Genomic DNA, 21,095 nt, shown 5'->3' on the forward strand with positions numbered 1-21,095 from the left:
TGTGATCTTGGTGTATGTTTTTTGATGAAGCTTATAGAGGCATTATATGGCAAAGCAATTACAAAGCTTTAGTATTCCCCCTCCATCCAGCCTCTAGGGTTACAGCGAACATGATAAACCACTGTAAAATCCCTAATGGTTATTATTATCATTTCGGTGTAAATTACATCAGTTTGAAAAACTTGTGTAAATTACAGCATCAACCAAATTTAGGAAGAGTCTCCTAGTGATCGCAGCCCGGTGTCGCACGTAAAGTGGGACTGTTGAGTGAGGGGAAACATGGTGCCATGACAGAGGCATGGTGTGGTGCCCAATCTCAGCTCCCTATCCTGATTTTACACCCCAAGGGCCAGGGGAGGTGAAATCAGGATGGGGAGGAGGTGGAGCAGCAAGCTAATGTGCTAACTGATTCTGATTCTCTTGTAAATACGTGTGGCTGTAGCAATTTTTGGTTTACTCATTTTGTTTAATTATTTATCGTCTAACAAGACATTTCATGCCAAAACAAACACTTTCTATCCATAATTACAAAATCACTGCTGTTCCTCCTTAAATTGCGCTATAAATATATTTGTCTGCTTTTTCCTTCCTTAAATTGTGAAGAAGTTCTTCCTACCTTAAACAGAGCTTGGTAAACTTCTGTCTGTTAGCATTTAGTACCACCTTAAGATGTTATAAAACACATTTTATTAAAACCACATGTACATTTGTGAAGCTTTTTTAAGTACATTTAAAATTTTTAAGCAATTTTGCCTTTGTAGCAAATATTTCCACAAAACCACACAATTGAGGTTTATAAATGTATGATTATGAATTACGTGTTAAACAAAACCTAATATAAATAATTACTATCGTAATTTCATGACTTATGAACAGTTATACAGTTATATAAGGCAAACAGAACAAAACAAGGTGGCAGAGTTTATGCCAATTTTTGTTTAAACTTTATTTAAATGTGCACATAGTGCTACTGATGTTGTGTCGTTCAATACAAAACTCTCTGAATTTATTTCAGTTTGAGTACATTTTGAACTTCTCAGCACATTTAAAACATGATAACAGCTATAACCGTGTTAGTTTTGGCCATTTCAAATTTTATACAGTTTCATGTCTAGTCCCAGCAACAGTGTTATATCGTGCTTGTACATTTCCTACAGTAAATGTGTAGCCGAAGCTCAGACAAATGTTTTATTGAAGGTTCCTGCCAGATGTCGTGACAGAAGCACTTTGCTGTTGATGTTTCTGTGCTGAAGACATATTTTTACAGTGATGGCTCTTATGTGAGATAACTGTTTTGATAGCTGTGTTAAGTGTTTTGAGAACAAACTTCTCAGTTTGCTGAAGTGAACCAATTGAGAAAAATGAATGCATTCACAATATTGATTATTTCCAAAAGAAAAATACACAGTACAGAACAGAGCACATACGAATCTATAAGAAGAATTCTTGATTATCATGTATTTTTATTCAAATATTTTAGTCTTGAGGAGATTGTTTGCTTTTCATTAGAGCCGCACTTGAAAAAATATTTGACATTGTGTCTTTCCCAGTGTTTAACAAGTCAGAAATGTGGAACTGATGTTTTCCCACTCTGATGTTCTTGGTCAAATAATACCAGCCACTAATTTATTTCCTGACATTGACCTGGATGTTTACTGGCCTTGGTGCTAGTATCTGTCAGATGTGTAGGAGACCATTGAAGGGACAGAATAACTTTTATTTGATCCTTCTGCACAGTCTGTGAGCAAACTCTATCAAAATCCACAATAACAATAATCCATTAACCTTTATATCATCAGTAAATCAACAATCATTATATAATTTAACTTTCTTCTCTGGAGGAGGAGAGAAATGTCTTAAACTAAAATTTTAAAATAAATCTGTCTATTCATTGTGAAATGTACATGCAATATGAAGGACATAATATAAAAATAAAAATTACAAATATTCAGATATATTCTTGCAACCAAATAATTTTAAATGTAAAGCCTCTATAAATTATAGCTCTTAATCCATATTTCTAAACACCCATTTATGTGTATTTTATATGTAACAAACCATCCATCCATCCATTATCTGTAACCGCTTATCCAATTTAGGGTCGCGGGGGGTCCAGAGCCTACCTGGAATCATTGGGCGCGAGGCGGGAATACACCCTGGAGGGGACGCCAGTCCTTCACAGGGCAACACAGACACACACACATTCACTCACACCTACCGACACTTTTGAGTCGCCAATCCACCTGCAACGTGTGTTTTTGGACTGTGGGAGGAAACCGGAGCACCCGGAGGAAACCCACGCGGACAACACACCAACTCCTCACAGACAGTCACCCGGAGCGGGAATCGAACCCACAACCTCCAGGCCCCTGGAGCTGTGTGACTGCGACACTACCTGCTGTGCCACCGTGCCGCCCGTAGCAAACCATTATTTTATATATTTCAAAGTAAAATATTATAAAAGTCTTACTAGAGTTTGAGTATTTTTTTTGGATTTGCATATTTTATTATTGGCCAAAACTGCATCTTGAATCTAGGACACAAACAGCCCAAAACATAATTAAAAACATGAAAAATTTTGGCTAAGAATACAAAAACAAATTTAAATAAATTTACTCACTTAATCAGAATAATATATTTTATTGTAATATACTGTATATATAACCAAACCTATAAACTATAGTAAGTGGCATAAACTCCATCTACAATAAAGAATTTTGACCAATATTCAGTCATTCATTGTCTGTAAGCGCTTATCCAGTTTAGGGTCGCTGTGGGTCCAGACCCTACCCGGAATCACTGGGTGCAAGGGAGGAACACACCCTGGAGTGGGCACCAGTCCTTCACAGGGTGACACACACTCACAATACACTTTGCATGGTTTCTTTTTGGTCAAATCCTTATTAGATAAATTTTCAGATCTTTCAAATTTTTAACAATTTGTCAAATTTTGATTTTCTCAAAAACAAAATTTATCCTTAGAGTGCTTGGTTCCTATTACAGTTGAGAGTGACATTTTTACATGATATAGTCTTTTGAAGAAGATATTGGCTCAGGTATTGTTTGCAGTATGATCTACAGCTCCAGTTTGGTGTTTACTGAGAGGGTTGAGCTTTTTATAGAAATGACTGGGCGAGATTTTCTGTCTGTGGCTGGTACGTGTTCTTTGTAATATAGCTCTACTTTCACCCCCTGCAGTTACCTCCTGTGATTTTGAATCTTCATGTTCCTGGAGTTTGTCCAATCACAGCACCAGAGGAGACTGGTACGTCACATCGCCACAGCAACCCAGGCCCGGTCGACGAGGAGCCCAGCCAATTACGGATCACTCTGTTGGAGACACTAAAGGTAGTAATATGAGTAGTGGCTTTTTACAGAGCTTCTTACTTCCTTTTAACATTCACTTGTAATTAGAGGCATTTATGTCGGTCTTGTTAGAGTTGATCATCTGCATTTTGGATAAGTGCTTAATCCGGCCCCCAGTATCTAAAAACCATCCACAGCAACAGCATTGAAAATGGTTCTAAATTGATTTTGATGGTGTTAATGATGGTAGGCTTAGCATTGATTATTCACTTATGTTATGAATTTGTATTTAACCTTGCATGGCAAAATCTCTCCTTTTGTCTTTAATGCTGAAACAATATTCATATCTTTTAACATTCTTAACGTCTGATATGTGTTTTATGTTCTATTGTGAATAATATATTGGGGTCTATGAGATTTGCAAATAATTTCATTCAGTTTTTATTTATATTTATGTTCACCTTTTAGAATTGGGGTTGTAAGAAAAGTGCAAACAGAGCCTTGAATTACTCCTTTTCTCTTCATTTTTTTCTTTAATTTTTCTGCATCATTTTTCCTTATGTTGGGCAAGCAGTGCAGTAATCATTCTCACATCCCTATCTCTCTCCCTCACGAGCCGGCCAGAAAAAATGAGAGCATAGTGAAATCCCTTCAAATTACTCTGGGATTCCATTTCATGATTCAGAAACTAAAAGAAAATGGCTGTTATATTCAGTAGTGCACTAACAGGGATCTCCTGGTCACAGTAAATATTTCAGGCACCAGTCTGTTTATTCATAGCCTTTTCAATTAACGTCTTTCTCTGAGGTAGCTTTTGGAGTTTTTCCACAGTTCCCCGGGGGCAGTAACAAAATGTCTATGACATGATTTGATCAGAATACCATATGGATAAATAAAAACACAGCAGTTTTTTACCCTGTCTAAACAGCCCTGTTCAAATCGGCCAGTTTTCCATTTCCATATTGAGTATGCATGTCGTGGTGAAAGAATTTCCAGTGTGGTGCTTTAACAGGTCTCAACACTGCGGTATGTGATATTACCACCCCGAGTTACTTCATTTACCCTCATTCTAGCGCTGCACTCTTTACTGTCAACTGCAACCGACCTGAACTGTTCCTTTGAGAGTGTTCCATGACTCTGTGCTGGTGGAGGCAGTTGGACTTCAAGAGCTGGATGATAGGTCACTAGATGAGATCTGCCCATTTCACAGAGACCTTTCTGGCACAGATTTGAATATATTGCCTCGTCTAAATTGCCTGGCTCTCCATTTTCATTTGGTTCTAGTTTGAAATGCTCTGAAACTAGTTGCATTTGGTTTTGCATCTAAGTTTGTTGCCATTGCTTCCATTTTATCAAAGTATACTTACACTCAGCCGTTCAGCAGCAGTTTCAGCCAACAGTTGAGAAAAATGACATTCTTAAACTTTTTTAATGATTAAAAAAATTATTTAATATTTATTATACACCTGTGAGGAGTTGGTGTGTTCTCCCCGTGTCCGCGTGGGTTTCCTCCAGGTGCTCCGGTTTCCTCCCACAGTCCAAAAACACACGTTGGTAGGTGGATTGGCGACTCAAATGTGTCCGTAGGTGTGAGTGTGTGAGTGAATGTGTGTGTGTGTCTGTGTTGCCCTGTAAAGGACTGGCGCCCCCTCCAGGGTGTATTCCTGCCTTGCGCCCAATGATTCCAGGTAGGCTCTGGACCCACTGCGACCCTGAAATGGATAAGCGGTTACAGATAATGAATGAATTAATTTATTATACATGCACTGAAGTCTAAAACAAGAAAGACCTTGTAAATAATGGAAAACATGTATACACCACAGTGAGGACGGTTATTTTATTTCACATTATTTTATTTCACATTGAGTTAGTTGGTAGAAGGTCCAGATTTCCAATTTAATGTTATAATGTGTAAAGTGGTGGTTTTTCATGAACAAAGGTTTTTGAGACCTGAGTCCTAACCCACCACTGTGAGCCTATTTGACCTATTAGGTTTCTGTTGGACAAAGCATTTTACATTTTGCCTTTACATTACATTTACATTATATGTCTGAAATATAACTTAGAATATCATTTGATATTATGTTATTCATTACATTATAATACATATTTAAAATGTACCATATTATAACCAGATTTCAGACATATTCCTATGAATATTCTTAGTTTTACAGTTATGTTTTCTGATCATATTGTTCATTTGAGTTTGTACAACCCAAAAAAAAAAAACCCAGCAGGCTGTTATTAACATGTTATCTCTATTGTTTTACTTCTTTTAGGTCATTTCTTGGTTCTGAAGCCTGACACAGGCCTGAGAGATTCTGGAATTTGCAGTTTCCACATGACCAGTCCTGTGGTGCTGAGCAGTGGGCCGCTGTGTCAGGTCTGCTTGGCACGCTTTCAGCCAGAGCCTAGAAGAGGAAATCTGTCTGTCTCTGTGAAACTCACCGAGTCTGGAATCGTCCTCTCTCCAGCCTTGGTTAGCAAGCAACAGGCTGAAGTCAGGTTAGCGAATTTTATAAATTACATTCAACTTTGATGAGAGACATTTGGACTAACATTACTCTTAGTCTTTATAGAAACAAATGTGTTCCGTTAAGAACCTGTCTGTGCACAAATTTGAATACACAAATACATTTTAAAGAATGTTTCAACTGTCCCCTATTATGAGGGTCAGTTGCAACATTTGACTTTGACTATTCAAAAATAATTTGTACAAATATAATCACATGTACATGGGTTCCAGCATTGTGGGCAGTTTTGTCTTTTCAGTCAATCCCCCCTCTCCCCTGTTTGTAGAACCACCCTCATAACCCCACCTGGGACCAAGGATTTTGCAACTCCAAGGTTATGAAGCTCTGGTCTAATTTATCTTTAGTCAGTTCATGTGCTGTATGTTACTGGGTTATAGTTAGGCTAAAATAAAAAAAACTGCAGCTTTTGCCATTTGGAAATATAAAAGAATATTTCTTTAAACTTTGACTTTAATATGTTCTTTATTGTGGACATGATTTTAACAATTAGAAGTTGCATTTCTTGCTGGTTATTATAAAGGCATTGTGCATTATTATATTAAACAACTGCAGGAACATTTTGGAATGTATTCATAACTGCCCTATCCATGATTATGTCGCAGTGACCAGTGAAATTTAACTGAGAATCTTAAAGAGTTTCAGAAAAAAAGGCTACGCCAAAAGGCTCCTTTAAGAATTTCTCATTTGAAATAAGCATTGAAATTTAAACAATATTAATACATTTCTGTTCTTAGAAGAGACAATGAGATATTTTATTATGAATTTGAAGAAAAGTTCTTATTTTTTCGCAAAACAATTTATCCTTTACTGGGCTGATAGGAAGGATTCCTCAATTATCATTAATATGAAAAAAAACTAGCTGAAGATTTTGTAAACAAAGAGTATTAATTTCATTTCAGAATGATAAAACACTACTCAATAATTGCAGAAATGATCTCATTAGACTTCTCTGAGATGTGTGGGTGTGTTCTTCATATTCTAATGAAATGAGACAAGTCAGGACAAGTCTTAGGTCAAACTCTGAATTACTGCCAGCTTAAGTGCAAGATTGTTCATACTTGAAGTGAAGGTGGAACCATATTAACACTTGTGATTGGTCATGGTAAAGCTAACATAAACTTTACCCATTTTAGCACTGCCCCGTCTACATTGAGAGGAGGGTAATACTGGTGAAATACAACAGACATGTATTAGACTTTTGGAAGAATTTCATAACTTTATTTGTACTTTCAAATTGTGGAAATGTACAAACAAAGGAGCCAGATTAACTTGAATAGAAAGGGCTTTCAAGGGCTTTATAGGCACAGTTCATGATTGTAATCAAAACACACTTTTTATAAAATTCAGATGTTTCCTCTCTGTTTGCTAGCTCTCAGGTCTGATTTTGTGCTTGAAACTGGTCTACTGTGTTAATGAAGCCCCAGTGTATGTGAATCAATGAAAAAACAAACTGGCTCGGTCCAGTATGCTAGTCTTTCTCTCTCTCTCTCTTTCTGCTCATGGCAGAGGCATCTGGAGTTGTTTTAGGCAACAGAGAGGACCCCTCATGTTGAAAAGCATGAACCGAAATGAAGATTGTTCTATTCCTGCTCCATAGGTGGGTAATATTGACTTATTTTTGCTGGTTTGGATCACTTAAGGTGGAAATGTTCAAAAACACCTTCAGTTACAAATGGGTTTCTGTGGTATTTCAAACAGTGAATAAAAATTACAGACAAGTTAAACTTTAGCCACGTGTCAAGAATCACGGGGCGGACTGACTGAGGAGGACGCACTTGCTAAAACACAGTGATTTTTAATATATCAAAATAAAGAAACAAAACTAACACAAACGGGCAAACACGAAGTAAGGAAACAACAAGAGTAGAAATTTAAACAAAATGACTTGACAAGGAGAAGGAAGGAAACAACACGACAGGAAAATGAAACGACATGACTAGACTAGAAAAGAGCAAAACAACAAATGACCGATAACAGAAAGAGATACAAGGGGACTTAAATACTGAACACAGACACGATACACCTGGACAGCTAACGAGGGGGCAGGTTAACAAATGACACAGATGAGGAAGCGGAACAAAGGCGGGACAAGGGCGGAGACAAGGACAATAACAGACAAAGCCATGTGCAGATAAAGCACATGGCGGGGACAACAGACCTGACAAGATGAGGGCGTGACACCACGTACAAACAACAGTCATTATTTTACCTCAAACATATCATTCCGCCAATTGTAGACGTTGCTTTTAAGTCCTAACATGCAGACCAAATTAATGGCTGTGAGAATTTATAGCAAATGAATGTGTCAAGATGACATCGGCCAGGAAAATTCCAGAGAAATCCAAACATGGCTAAATTGTGTGAATAATAATACACTGTAAAAAGAAATTCAATTCTTTTTACAATTTTACAATTGCTTCAATTGGTAACAAGTAATTCAATTAAGTTTATCCTACTTAATTCTTTAAGGTTTTTTAAGGTTAACCTTAAAAAATTAATTTAGATAAACTTAATTGAATTACTTGTTAGCAATTCAATTAAGTTGGATCAACTATTTTCTTTTTACAGTGTAGGTAAATTCAGCCTGTAATTTTGTCAGTGTATGAGGGTTAAAAAACTACTCTGGCGGTTTCAGATGGAAATAAAATCACTGACTAGTGCCTGTAAAACAGGAAACTACCCCAGGACATGTAAATTTAATCCCATTGGAAGGGGCCTTAATTTACCATCTCTATTAGACTATAAGAATGAGGTTGAGAAACATGCAGGAATACACTGACATTCACCTTATTTAACAGAAGAACGAGATACAGACACTATTCTGTGAACAAGGAAGACGAATGTCATCTCAAAGCCTTTTGTTATGGAAATATCCGCAATATTGATTTTCTTGTTGGGCAAAGCTGCTCCAAGATGGAAGAAAGCATTCTGTTTCTAAAAGTAGACACCAATATTTCTTTGTGCATAATTGGTTTTGACAGAGGGCTAGAAATGGGTTGTGATGCAATGTAATTTGGAAAGGAGCAGTAGGACCATAATGCAGCCAATACACTTACACACACTGCCTATTTAAGATGACGGATGCTGGTCCAGGTCTGTGTGGCCCTGTGCCTAACGGGTCTGAGCTTTAGTCAAGGAGTGCTGTATCATACAAATCAGATTTAGTTGATGCCCAAACTAACATCATGTAAGTAATGAAGAAAGGTTAAGCTGATGCACTATGCCAAAGTGACCCAAGATTCCAGTTCTATCTGGACTATTTTATATGTATTTACAAGAAAGGTATCAATTTCAGAATGTGAATAAGCAACAATCATCTCTCTCTGTATCTCTCTCTCTTTCTCTCTCTCTCTCTCTCTCTCTCTCTCTCTCTCTCACAGGGGTGTAGTAATACATAGGCAAGTGACATGCCTGCCCAAGTAGGCTAATATTTTAGCTGTTCTGACCATTAAAAAGCTATTGTCACAGCTAGAGCTGAAAGATTATTTTTTATATATTGAAATCGTATTTTAAAACCTACAGTTATCAAATCACAAGGACTGTTTTTATTCATAGTTTACATAAGGGCTGGGCATTATAAAGGTAATACCATATACCGTGGTCTTTATACATGTGGGCAGTATCTCAGAATAAGGGAGGTCTTTAAAAATTAGGACATGTCTGGACATGGCAAAATCATCTGCATTAATGTGCATTTAAGGAAGCTACAGGGAAGAGGCGCTGTGGGAGCTCAGTGACTAGTATAGTCACGACCTTAAAATGGCCCACTGTAGTTGTGAGTTTAGCGCAGAGTTAAGGTAATATCCAGTCAAGTCAAAGCTGAAAACAAACAAAAACACTCCAAAGATCCTTAAATCAACTTTGTGCTCACAGATATGGTCCTCTTTAACATTTGAGCCTCAGTTTACTGGACATCAACACATCGTCTTCAGGGCACTGCATTTCTTCAGAATATAAAAACTGCCATAATGTTTGAATTTTATATTGCATGATATACAGTGGAACCTCTACCTACGAACTTGATCCGTTCCGTGACCCGGTTCGTAAGTTCAATTCTCGAGTTCGTAATTCTCGAGTCAATTTTCCCCATTTAAAATCACGGAAAAGCAATTAATGCGTTCCAGCCCCCACCCCAAAAGTCACCCTTTTTGCACTGATATATGTTTACAACACTCAAATTAGTAAAAAAAAAATACATGTAGCATTACTAAAAATAAAAAAGAAATACAATGGTAACAGTAATAAAAAAGAAATAAAAAAGTTTTAAGTGGTTACACATTGCTACCTTGAAGACGTGACGACTGTCTGGAGGAGTAACACAGGCACTGGCTGTATGAAGGGAGGTGGGGGGTGGGTGGAATAACAGAGAGTAGGTGGGTGAATGTGGGGAGACGAAGCATAGATACGGTTTAACTTAGCACAAATTTCGATGTCTGCTATTTACACTAATGCTAAATTGCTAAAACTACAATTAGCTAATCTTAAAAGCTCACTCCAGTCTGGGCGCGCTGGGAGACTCGCCTATTGGGGTCAGTGGCCATTTCCAGCCGCCGGCTCGGCAGAGGCTCGGGTTAGTTTCTAGAGTCATGGTTCGTTGGTGGAGGCAAAAAATATTCAAATGCCCGGTTCGTATCTGGGAAAATTTGTTAGTACAGGCGTTTGTTAGTAGAGGTTCCACTGTATTTTACATTTTTTTTATCATAAATTTATCACATAATCTGCAGCTGTGTAATGAACTGAGCAGAAGTGTGTTCGCAGTATTGTGATATCCAAACTTTGCATACACCTGTATGTGAAAGTCAGCGAAAAGCCTTTGAAAGTGTGTGAGTCATGGGGCACAGGTGTTTGAAAGCAATGAATGTAATAAAATGAGATATAGTGTACCTGGATATTTCTGAGGGGTCAACAGAATGAAAAGCTACTCAGAGATCTAAGATTTGCTAAGTAGACCTTGCCAAGGGTCCCAATAGCATATATATAATTAAAATATATTAATATTTTAAAGGTATTTTAATTTTAGTTAAAAGCCTTTTTCAGTTAAAAGTCTTTTCATATTATTGCTGAGTATTTTTGCTTTTAATTATGCTTGATAAATACTAGCAATTGTTAAAATTTGTTTCACAGTACCTTATTCACATTTAACCCATTCAATTCCAAGACCTACAAGCAGGTCCATTTAAACTTATTAATCAGCAACTAAACTAATTGGCTAAGAGTTAATGGACCTCCTGGAATGATTCTATGTAGACATACAGCGGTATAGTGTTTAAAACATCAATACCAGCAATGGACAGATATTTAGATTATTCTCATCTACATTTGTAAAAAACTATATAACTGTATTATTTCCCTGTAATTCTAATGAAAGTATATGCAGTCACAATTTGATTTAGAATCATGAATGCAAACGGTAGTTCACCAAAGGCTCCTTATTCCGAGTAACCTCCAGATTCCTCTCTTTATTCTTCTGAAAGTGTTGTTCAGCCCAGGAACGTTACTTCTGTTCTGTAAACTCTTACAGTTCCACAGCCATCAAGTCAGAGCACAGTCTGAACTCAATAAATATTCATTCTAGGACTACTATTTGAAACCAAATCCAATGTGCATAAAATGCATACTCTTGCTCAATGAGCCCAAAACTTGGACATGGAATAAAAAAGTCTGCCTCTTGAACCATTTCCAGCTTTTTTCCTGCTTCTGAATACTTTATATTTGAAGAAAGACAAGTGAAGTCTTAAGTCCAAATTGCCATGTCTGTTCTTTTGGGAAAATTATGAATTATTAATTATGTGTAGCTGCATATCTAGAAGTTTCAAAGTTGCTTTAAGGTGAACCTTAGTCCCCTGTTACTGTATTTACGAAATGTCTACTGCTGCTATTATCTTGTCTCTTTTGTCTCTTAATGTCTTAGCAGCTAATTTCTTTGTTACATTTCAAACAACTGTGCAATTTTTTCCAGTGTTGTTAGCTCTGTTTAACACAAAATTCTCATTGTTAATATACAAATAAGGTCAATAACTTTTTTTTTTTTAATTTTGATGATAGTACACAGGTGCAGTTAATCTTATTAATATGGCAATAGATTCCTGCATGAACCTGCATGACCAGTTCACTAGACCGAGCATGAAGGACGCGAGAGTGGGGACAGCATGGCTTATTTCAATCTAAGGGAAATTGATGCAGAAAATTTAACTTTTAAAAATGAACAGGCACATCAGTTTATGTTAATTCTTCTGGCCACCAGTTGTGTCTTTTTGTATATGTTCTGAAAAACATGACAATAATCAGAAACGGCAGTGTGAAGTGCTGCTTAGGACAAAGCCCAAATCTTGAGGCTTGGACCTTTGCTGGAAAGACATTTTAGCTATTAGACCTCACTGTATTTTCAATGTTTTGCTAATCAGTCTTAAATGAAATAAATGAAATCAAGGGTGCTGGCAGCGAATCAGGACAAATCAGTACAGTGGGTGGTGACATCTGGAATCAAGGTCTGTGTATATCAAGAAATACTTGTTGATTTATACATGATTAATTCTGTATTTATTTTCGTTTTGCATTATGTTTTTTTTCGCAAGTACATACTTAAATGTAAGATGCTTTTAAGTACTTTTTAATGAACAGAGACAATTCTAGGTAACTACTGTTCTCACGGCAAAACAAACTCCCCCATGGTTGTTTTCATTCATGAGCGCTGCAGCTGTGCAGTGTTTAAGGTGTATGTTTGAGTATGAAACGGGACTGTAGCATGTATATGGCTGAAATTTAACTTGCCTATAAGCTGCAATTCACTGTTTGAATTACCACAGAAACTCATTTGTAATTCGAGATGTTCTGTTTAGTACCACATTTGGTATATGTTTACTTTTGTGCAGTTAGCACTCTCCCGAATTCAGAGTCAGTTCCACCTTAAGTAACCTGAAACAGCAAAAATAAGTCAATTTTACCGTCATTTGAGCAGAAATGGAGCGACATCCCCATCTCTCTGATTTAAGAACATGCTTTCTGAGCCAAATGTACCATCAAATGAGGGTGCACTGTGGTGGTTTGATGGGCCTCTAATGCAGGGTTTAGACATTAGGGGATATTGAGTAATGTAGGATGTGAGCTTTATCCGACGCACCCTAGAACTCACTCAGCATTTCTTTCTGTCATTAGACTACAGGCAAGAAATCAAGCTCTGTACAAAAGAGTGCTTAGAAAACGGGCATTGAAATTAAGAAGTGAATCCAAGCAAGATGTCAGCTTTCCAAACTGCCAGTATAACATTCTGAGAGGTTCAGTCAAATTATACAGGGTGGTCTGGGAGCTGAACAGCCCTAAGTTAGACTGGGGATAACTCAACAGCAAGTTTCAGGGTTGTTTTTTCCTCTTAAAATGGACAAACCTGCATTCACTTACATATGTGATTTTATTGTTTGTGATCCAGGACATCATGGGAGGTATTGGAAGCTCATATTGGTAAACTGAACGAGCCCTTCCAGCTTATGGTGCAGTACTCTTCATGTGGTGGTCAGGATTTCGGATTTCTAGCCATTGATTCACTGGAGCTGAAGAACTGTGGCCTGGGTAAACCCTTTCATGATAAACCCTAAATAAAATTAAAAGGTTAAGTCTAAGAGCTTTAGACAAATGTTTTTCCTGTAGATTGGTGAGAATTTTATTTTCCACCAGCATTACATTTTTGTGTAACTTTAGCTGCTAAATCTGTCTGAAATTAATTTTCTATTGAACTGCATAATGTAATGCGTCCTGCACTCATTTAAATATTTTCTTAGATTTATGACCCCACCTAATTAGACCACCACAATTAAGCAAAAAAAAAAAAAAAGTATTTTTCATTTATCCAATAGGTCCATAGGGAAGCCATGTGGGATTAGGACCATCACAACACGTCAGGGCCTTTTTTACATCCCAACTACATTCTAATCGACTGGTCTTTTTTGTCTGATTAGATTAGGCCATTGGTTATTGGTTGAGTCAGAGATGCACTTAAGCTGTTTTGGTTCTACTGACCAATGCTTTTGAGTCTGTGGGGTGTAGGTTAAGTCCCCATGTGTTTAACATCATATAAGGTCAGTTAGATTTGATTACAGGCTGAAGTTTAATCATTATCCCCCCATGTTGATTCAGTGTGTGATTTCTCTTCACTCAGAGAGTGGTGACATAGCATTGGGTCCAGACTGCGATGAGCACTTGGGTTTCCACTGTGATCTGGGTGGGTGTATAGACAAGAGCCGAGTGTGTGATTTCCACACTGACTGCCCACTGGGGGAGGATGAGGGCACTGTCTGTGGTGAGTCTGGTAAATTTTCTGAGATTTATTTGCCGGTGGATGACTTTGGACTACACATTGCATATTGTTGACCCTCTTCTTAAATTCATTTGAGGATGAACAAAGCAGTAACCTGCTCATGTTTTCTGTGTTTCTGCTTTTTAAACCCTTATCAAGTATTCAGTGTACTCATTTTTTTTTTTTAGTTTATGTTCGTAGTTGATTTTTTTGTTTTCAAAGTTCCTTTTGTATGGTGGAACTGGAGGAAACTCTTGAATTTGGGGTGGAGGGTGAAACAAACACAAACACACAACTACAAAAATCCCCCCACCCCTAAAACACACACACACACACACACACACACAAAACCCCAAAAAGACATGATAATACCTTAATTTCATTCATTCATTGTCTGTAAGCACTTATCCAGATCAGGGTTGCGGTGGGTCAGGAGCCTACCTGGAATCACTGGCCGCAAGGCTGGAACACACCCTGGAGGGGACGTCAGTCCTTCACAGGGCGACACACACTCACACATTCACTCACACACTCACACCTATGGACACTTTTGAGTCACCAATCCATCTACCAACGTGTGTTTTTGGGACCGTGGGAGGAAACCGGAGGAAACCCATGCAGACAAGGGGAAAACACACCAAACTCCTCACAGGACCTTGGAGCTGTGTGACTGAGACACTGCCTGCTGTGCCATCGTGCCGCCCTTACCTTAGTTTCAGTAGTGAGCAAAAGATAAGGAAATGGAGCTATGTTACATTTGAAATACTCTAAATATTCAAAATGTTCCAGCTCACCTTAACCATGAAGTGATGTTTTGAAAATTGATGGTCACTGAAGCATTGACTTGGACGTATGCCTGTGAGTGATTAATTTGAATGAGTATGTGCAGTTAAAGTGTGTGGAAGGGTGTGAGAAAATAGTGTGTATTTGCTGGCAGGCTGTGTGCCACATACATTAACTGTATTAAAGATTTAGTCTGTGATAAATCGTTAATCCTTTCACCAGTGGCGGTGGATTAGCACAAACTTAAAGTGCTTCCCCTGCACTGTCAGACCGCACGGTTTTACAACTGAAGGGCCATCAAGCTTTCTCACAAATGACAGAGAAATAAGTCTGCTGTGTTTTTGTTTGATTGGCAATGACTAAATAGAGGAGAATATTGTAAAAATTTTAACACTGTGTTAGCTATAGTTTTCATTATTTGAAAGAGCTCATTTATAGGCAGCACAGTAGCGCTGCAAGTAGTATCGCTACTACACAGGTCTTGGGGTTCTGGGCTCAAACCTAGCTTCTGGTCATTAATTAAATATTTAATTCTTGTTATTATTAGACACTACACAGCATATCAGAGCAAGGTTAGCCCACAAGTTTTATTCCTCTCGTTTTTTCTACAAACAAATTAAAATCAAAAGCTAAAACAATAATGCCCTCTATGTATATGTCTTTCTGTTACACATCAGGTGTGTGTCATATGCTCTAAAATGTATTCCTTCTCACTTCTCTTTGCAGGTACATTGCCACTAGGTTCATACTGTTCGTTTGAGTCAGGCTCCTGTGGGTGGTCAGCATCTGATAGACAGTCTTTCTGGAAACTGGCCAGCGGTGAACAACTGTCTGAAAGCACTGACCTTCTAGGATCAACGCTCCAAAACACTCAAGGTGAATATGTAACTTTTTAATGACACAAAATGATAGAGAACATGAAGAGAACGGAGCCTTGTGTGATTCAGCAGAGATTTAACAGGTTGAGCGACATGTACAGCAAAAAAGAAACTGAAATTGTCCTATAATGCAACAAAGAATACTTCAGTAATAATAACATAATACAAATTAATAGCTTAAATAAACACCTGTTCTCAATGCTGCATAAAAGCAGTAAAACTTCCATTTATTATTTCCCATAATTTTAGTTATTTGTGCATTGAGGATTGATTTTTGTTTTCATTCCAACAGTTTAGCATTTGTAATAAATAGTAAAATATTTGTGCTTTTATTGATAATGGCTCAGATGGAAGGATTTCACAAAGATGCCTGGAAACAGGTGTGCTGAAGAGTTACTATGACTAAGGAGACAGCTGAGTTTCACTCATGTATTAGACATGTTCAAGAAGAAAGTTAATTATAATGATAATAACCCAGTGGCTCAGGAGGTTTCAAGGTTGTTCTTTAGGAGAAATAGCATTAGAGAAAAAGGAAACATAATTACATTCAGCATTACAATAAACAAATATATACAGGAGGAGATGTGGAATTTTAATTAAACGTTTTTAAGGGGATATGTCTGAGTGTTCTTTAATAAATGGGTGTAATTAAATTCCATAATGTAGAAGAATAATTTCAGAGAGGCTGTTTTTTGTTGTATGGTGGGTCAGTATCTTTAGATTTTGGATTATATGCAGCCAACATTGTGGAATACCATGTAAGGTCATGTATTTATGGAAGGCTTTAAGAATTCTTACATTTTAAGAAACTGAAAATGTACCATTCTCTCTTGTAATTCAACAAGCATTCGGTTTCAAGTAGCTTGCTAGCTGGCATCCATGTGGCTTAGGAAAGACTACGTAACTCAAGTATTAAAAGTGAGTTTAGTTGTGCAACAAATTACTTGAGTGTGCTTGTGTCTTTTTCTCCATCTGGTGATGGCTCTTTTAATTAGCCTTTGTAGTCATTATCAGAATGGCCGTATTACAGTGTTAATCGGTCTTGCTTTAGGAAGGGTAAGTAGCATCAAAACACAGCCAACAAAATTAGATAATTGGCTTAGAGCCACTGGAAAGAAATGGTCAGATTAAACTAAACTGATTTGTATCAGGTATTAGATTTGGATACATGTATGTGGCAATGTTCTGCATCCCTTATATGGGAAAATTCCTCAACTACAGGGCCAGTGCTTTTTGGGAAAGTGTATATCCTATTCACAGAAAGAGACATGGATCATTCCCTCAGATTTATTTCCATGTTTCTGAGATTGCATGTAGAATGCAAACTTGTACTTTAAGTTGTGGATATCATTAATGGGATTTCTTTCACAGATGCACTGTGTATTTCACATTTCTGGCATGTTCTGTAGATGCCACTTCGAATTCTCACTTAATGAAATATCATTTGGAAACTGTGGCAGTGATTTAAGATCCAGCTGAGAGCACTTCAGTATTATGCAGCTCAGCATGATATTGGCAAGTCATGGGTTTGGTGCATGCAGCACAGCCGGTCCAGTTTATAGCTGGCCAGCTGGTGTCCAGCTTCGCTGCTCCAGCTGAGATCTGCTTTGCAGCTCCAGAGTGGAAACACATCAGCTCTTGTCTTTCTGTAAAAATGTGGAGGAGTAGACAGCCTTGGAGGGTCTTTCAGATCCTCCAGGTTTAAAAGTGTCTGTGCTTTCAAAGATTGCTTCTAAGGCTGGTGTCTGATATCAGACGTGCTTTTACTTTTCTCTTGAAGAGCCGAATTTTGTTTGAAAAGGGGAAAAACCATTTCAACATCCGTGTGGAGAAAGGCCTTTCAGCAACCAAACAGCATAACCTTTAGAAGTCGAGAGTTACTTTCTTTCTTTCTGCCATAGTTGGGGTTCTTCAACTTTTTACCAGATGTCACCAAATGTGTTTTTTTGTGGAATTAAAATATTTCACAATTTCCCACAGGCAATCTGGGAGTCCCCATATCGAACCAATTGAAGACAAGACGGGAAACAATACCAATATTAAAAAAAGCGTTATTCAAACAAACAAAAGTATGATGATGCTTCTTCCATGTGGCAGAAAAAGGAATGAAGGGGTGGCAGTTAGAAACAACCAGAATAACAAGCAGAGAGACGTTTACAGCAAAACGCACGTGATTAATCTGGAAATCTTAACATGATACTTTATAAACACAAATTAATAATATTACCAAATATAGCCTTAACTTCCTCCCATAATTCCCTCATTTTACAGATCTTAATAATATATATGTGGTTCTATTAGGCAATGTAAAAACAGCGTCACTACAGTTGTGTTGGAGTTTCATTGCGTTTGATGTTACCACTCTTCCTGAATAATTTACTCAGCAAATTAAGAGATTCTATTTTAGATATTATAAAAACTACCTTATAATAATTTCCTCTAATAATAATAATAATAATACATTAAAAAACAAGGAAATACTAGCATTTTATCTTGGGGTGAATCGTGATTAATCACAGAATGTCATTGTGATTAACACGATAAAATATTTAAATGTTTTAGTGTGACACCACTACTGCAAATATATTGTTCCACAACATAAATTGCATTCCTAAAATGCAACCAATACAGATTGATGCACACAAACCTTGTTTTTAACGTAGCTGTTTATATTGTGTTCATGCAGTTTCACTTTGATTAGTGTTGCTTACTACTACAAAACCATCTACACAATAGTGGGTTCAGTGGGGGATGAAGACTTGTTGGTGGCTCTGCAAAGGCTGAATTATGAAGTGTTCACTCTGCTGAGGGGTGAAGGATTTCCCTCCCTCTTATGGCTCAGCATGATGAAAGCTGATGTAACTGAATTGCCAGCTAGTCTTCTCCAAGCATGTGGAACTGTCCTCTGATGTAAAGACTGACTTGTGTTCTCTCCTAAGGTCATTTCCTGTTCCTTAAGGTCAGAAGCACTGCCAGTGGCAATGAAGCATCCATTCAAAGTCCAGCTATTCCTTTTACTGTCTCAAGCCAAGAATGCCAGGTAAGAATGGGGTATGGGTGTCTCTGCAAAGTAAAATGTGAAGATGGCTTGAACGTGTTCTTGGTAATATTTACAAACGTATCCAGACAGGTTCTTTGATTATGATTCAGTTGCACAGACACAGCTTATACAGCATCCATAGAAAAACAATTAAATAGAATTGCACATTCTGGCACAGCTGCCCATGAGGTTATGGTAGTTATTTTCAAACCAGACATGGGCTAGAGGGCCATAATTCATTATTAAGTTGTGAAGCAGTGGAAATAGATTTTGTAGAGTGACGGCGCTTTATCCAACACCTCTTTTATGTGCAACTTTCAGTGAAGTAACAGAACACATTCTACAACTTTTCCACAAGCTGCTTTTTCCTGTGCTCTTAAACACGTAACATGTTTTACTAAAAATGTCAAGCACCACAGCACTGTTCTTCCCCTGTTCAGAGTGGCTTTTTTCAGCACCTGTGCCTTTAAATGTTAATAAACCACTGTTTACCCCACCAAAGCTCTCAGGAGTGAAAAGCATGGTGTGGAAGCTTTGTTGTTTAGCTATTTCTGCTTGGTTCTCTTTATTTTCTGCTCTTATTTTTGCAGTTTTTACTCAGTAGTCTTACTTCTCAGTACTCTTTTGTTTTTATTTTGCTCCTTTTAACCTCATCTTTGCATTCATACACAAACACGGGTCCAGCACTGTGATTGGAGAAATTCATGCAAGGTGCGGGACAACTGTAAAACCTGAAGAAAGGCAAATCCAGTTTTATCCCATTGTATTCGGATGTAGGCAGTCCTACGGGACTGGGTCGTCTTGTTTCACAGGTTGAACACTCAATTTAATGTAAAAATGCATTGAAAAGTGAGTTTTTTAAATACACGCCCCCTTTAAAATTGAACACGTCTTCAGTGCCATTTATCTGTTGTCTCATCAGGACGCAGTTAGCTGTTTGGGTCTGCTCACAATAATTTTAATGGTTGAAACTTGAAGAATTCGCAACAAAATTATTTTATTAGAGAGTAAACATCTGAAGTGGTTTACTATAAAATGTTCTGATGCTGCGTATACCATAGCTTTTGTTTGTTTATTTAAACAAATATATTACTTTATTGTGCCATGTTTAACCTATTGTTTTTTGGCATGCAGTTGCATTTCTCGCTGTATCTGTATGGAAATTTTAACGGAACAGTGCTGCTCTCCGTGGTTGAAAACGGTACTTCAGCGAATCCTTTAGTGTGGGAAAGGGCTGGACAGTGGAAGGACAGCTGGCAAGAAGTCACTCTGCAAATCACTGACCTTTTAAAAGGGTAATGGAGATGCTGAAATTTATTTGTCTTTGATTTTGTAAATTCACAACCACACACGCATGAGCTGAAGATCTCAGACAGCTCGACTTAGCTTCCATTATAAGTGAAAATTGTCTTAATCCTTGTTGTTTGTTTTTACTGCAGGTTCCGTTTAAAAGTGCAAGCTCTGTGGGCTGTCGACTCCAAGGCAGACATTGCCTTGGATGACATTTCTTTAAGTGCAGCATGTTTTGACACAGGTAACCTTTTGCCCACAACACACACACACACACACACACACACACATACACAGAATGTGCTGTCACTCCATTATCTCAATTTTCTTGTTGTTTATTTTTTAAAATGGCTCAAATTAACCTATCCTTTCATAACAAATGGAGCAAAAAGAAGAACCATGAAGCTTTGCATCTCACTAGGTTCATTCAGAAAATTTGACGATGGCCTGTGCAACTTCTTTAATTGGACAATGTTATATGTGTTTGATCCAAAGTACACCACATCTATAATAAAGTAAAAAGTATTGTGGAAGTGGGAGTATTTTAGGGTTGGCCCTGAATATTTGGCTATTCAGATATTTGTTCATTCAGTAGATATTCAATTATTTTGAGATGTGAATATTATTATTATTATTATTATTATTTTTAATGTATATATAACTATATATATATATATATATATATATATATATGTATGTATATATATATATATATATGTATGTATATATATATATATATATATATATATATATATATATATATATATATATATACACATACACACTCATATTCAGGCTGCCCAGGTCTTTAAAGCAAAAAACTTTCTGCTCCAGGAAACCCAGCGCTCCACCTGTATTCAGCCTTGTCGACATGAAGGTCCTTGTACGACTGAAACCTGAAATACTTAGAATGAAACATTGAATATTTGAATAATCACCATTTATTACAGCTCTAAAAATGGAAATAAACTGTG

The 21,095-nt window shown here is 37.3% G+C and overlaps 1 protein-coding gene across 1 annotated transcript in view; it reads left to right on the plus strand.

The window, feature by feature from the left end:
- ltk (leukocyte receptor tyrosine kinase) overlaps positions 1–21,095 on the plus strand; it is a 79,282-nt gene that overhangs the window by 27,925 nt on the left and 30,262 nt on the right. Inside the window, exons 3-10 of the mRNA XM_066684115.1 lie at positions 3,199–3,348; positions 5,586–5,811; positions 13,267–13,406; positions 13,993–14,133; positions 15,640–15,789; positions 18,731–18,831; positions 19,966–20,126; positions 20,271–20,365. Of these exons, the coding sequence (XP_066540212.1) occupies positions 3,199–3,348; positions 5,586–5,811; positions 13,267–13,406; positions 13,993–14,133; positions 15,640–15,789; positions 18,731–18,831; positions 19,966–20,126; positions 20,271–20,365 (1,164 nt within the window). The remainder of the gene's footprint in view (positions 1–3,198; positions 3,349–5,585; positions 5,812–13,266; positions 13,407–13,992; positions 14,134–15,639; positions 15,790–18,730; positions 18,832–19,965; positions 20,127–20,270; positions 20,366–21,095) is intronic.

This window comes from Hoplias malabaricus, chromosome 1 (genome assembly GCF_029633855.1).
Source record: "Hoplias malabaricus isolate fHopMal1 chromosome 1, fHopMal1.hap1, whole genome shotgun sequence".
Classification (NCBI taxonomy): Eukaryota; Metazoa; Chordata; class Actinopteri; order Characiformes; family Erythrinidae; genus Hoplias; species Hoplias malabaricus.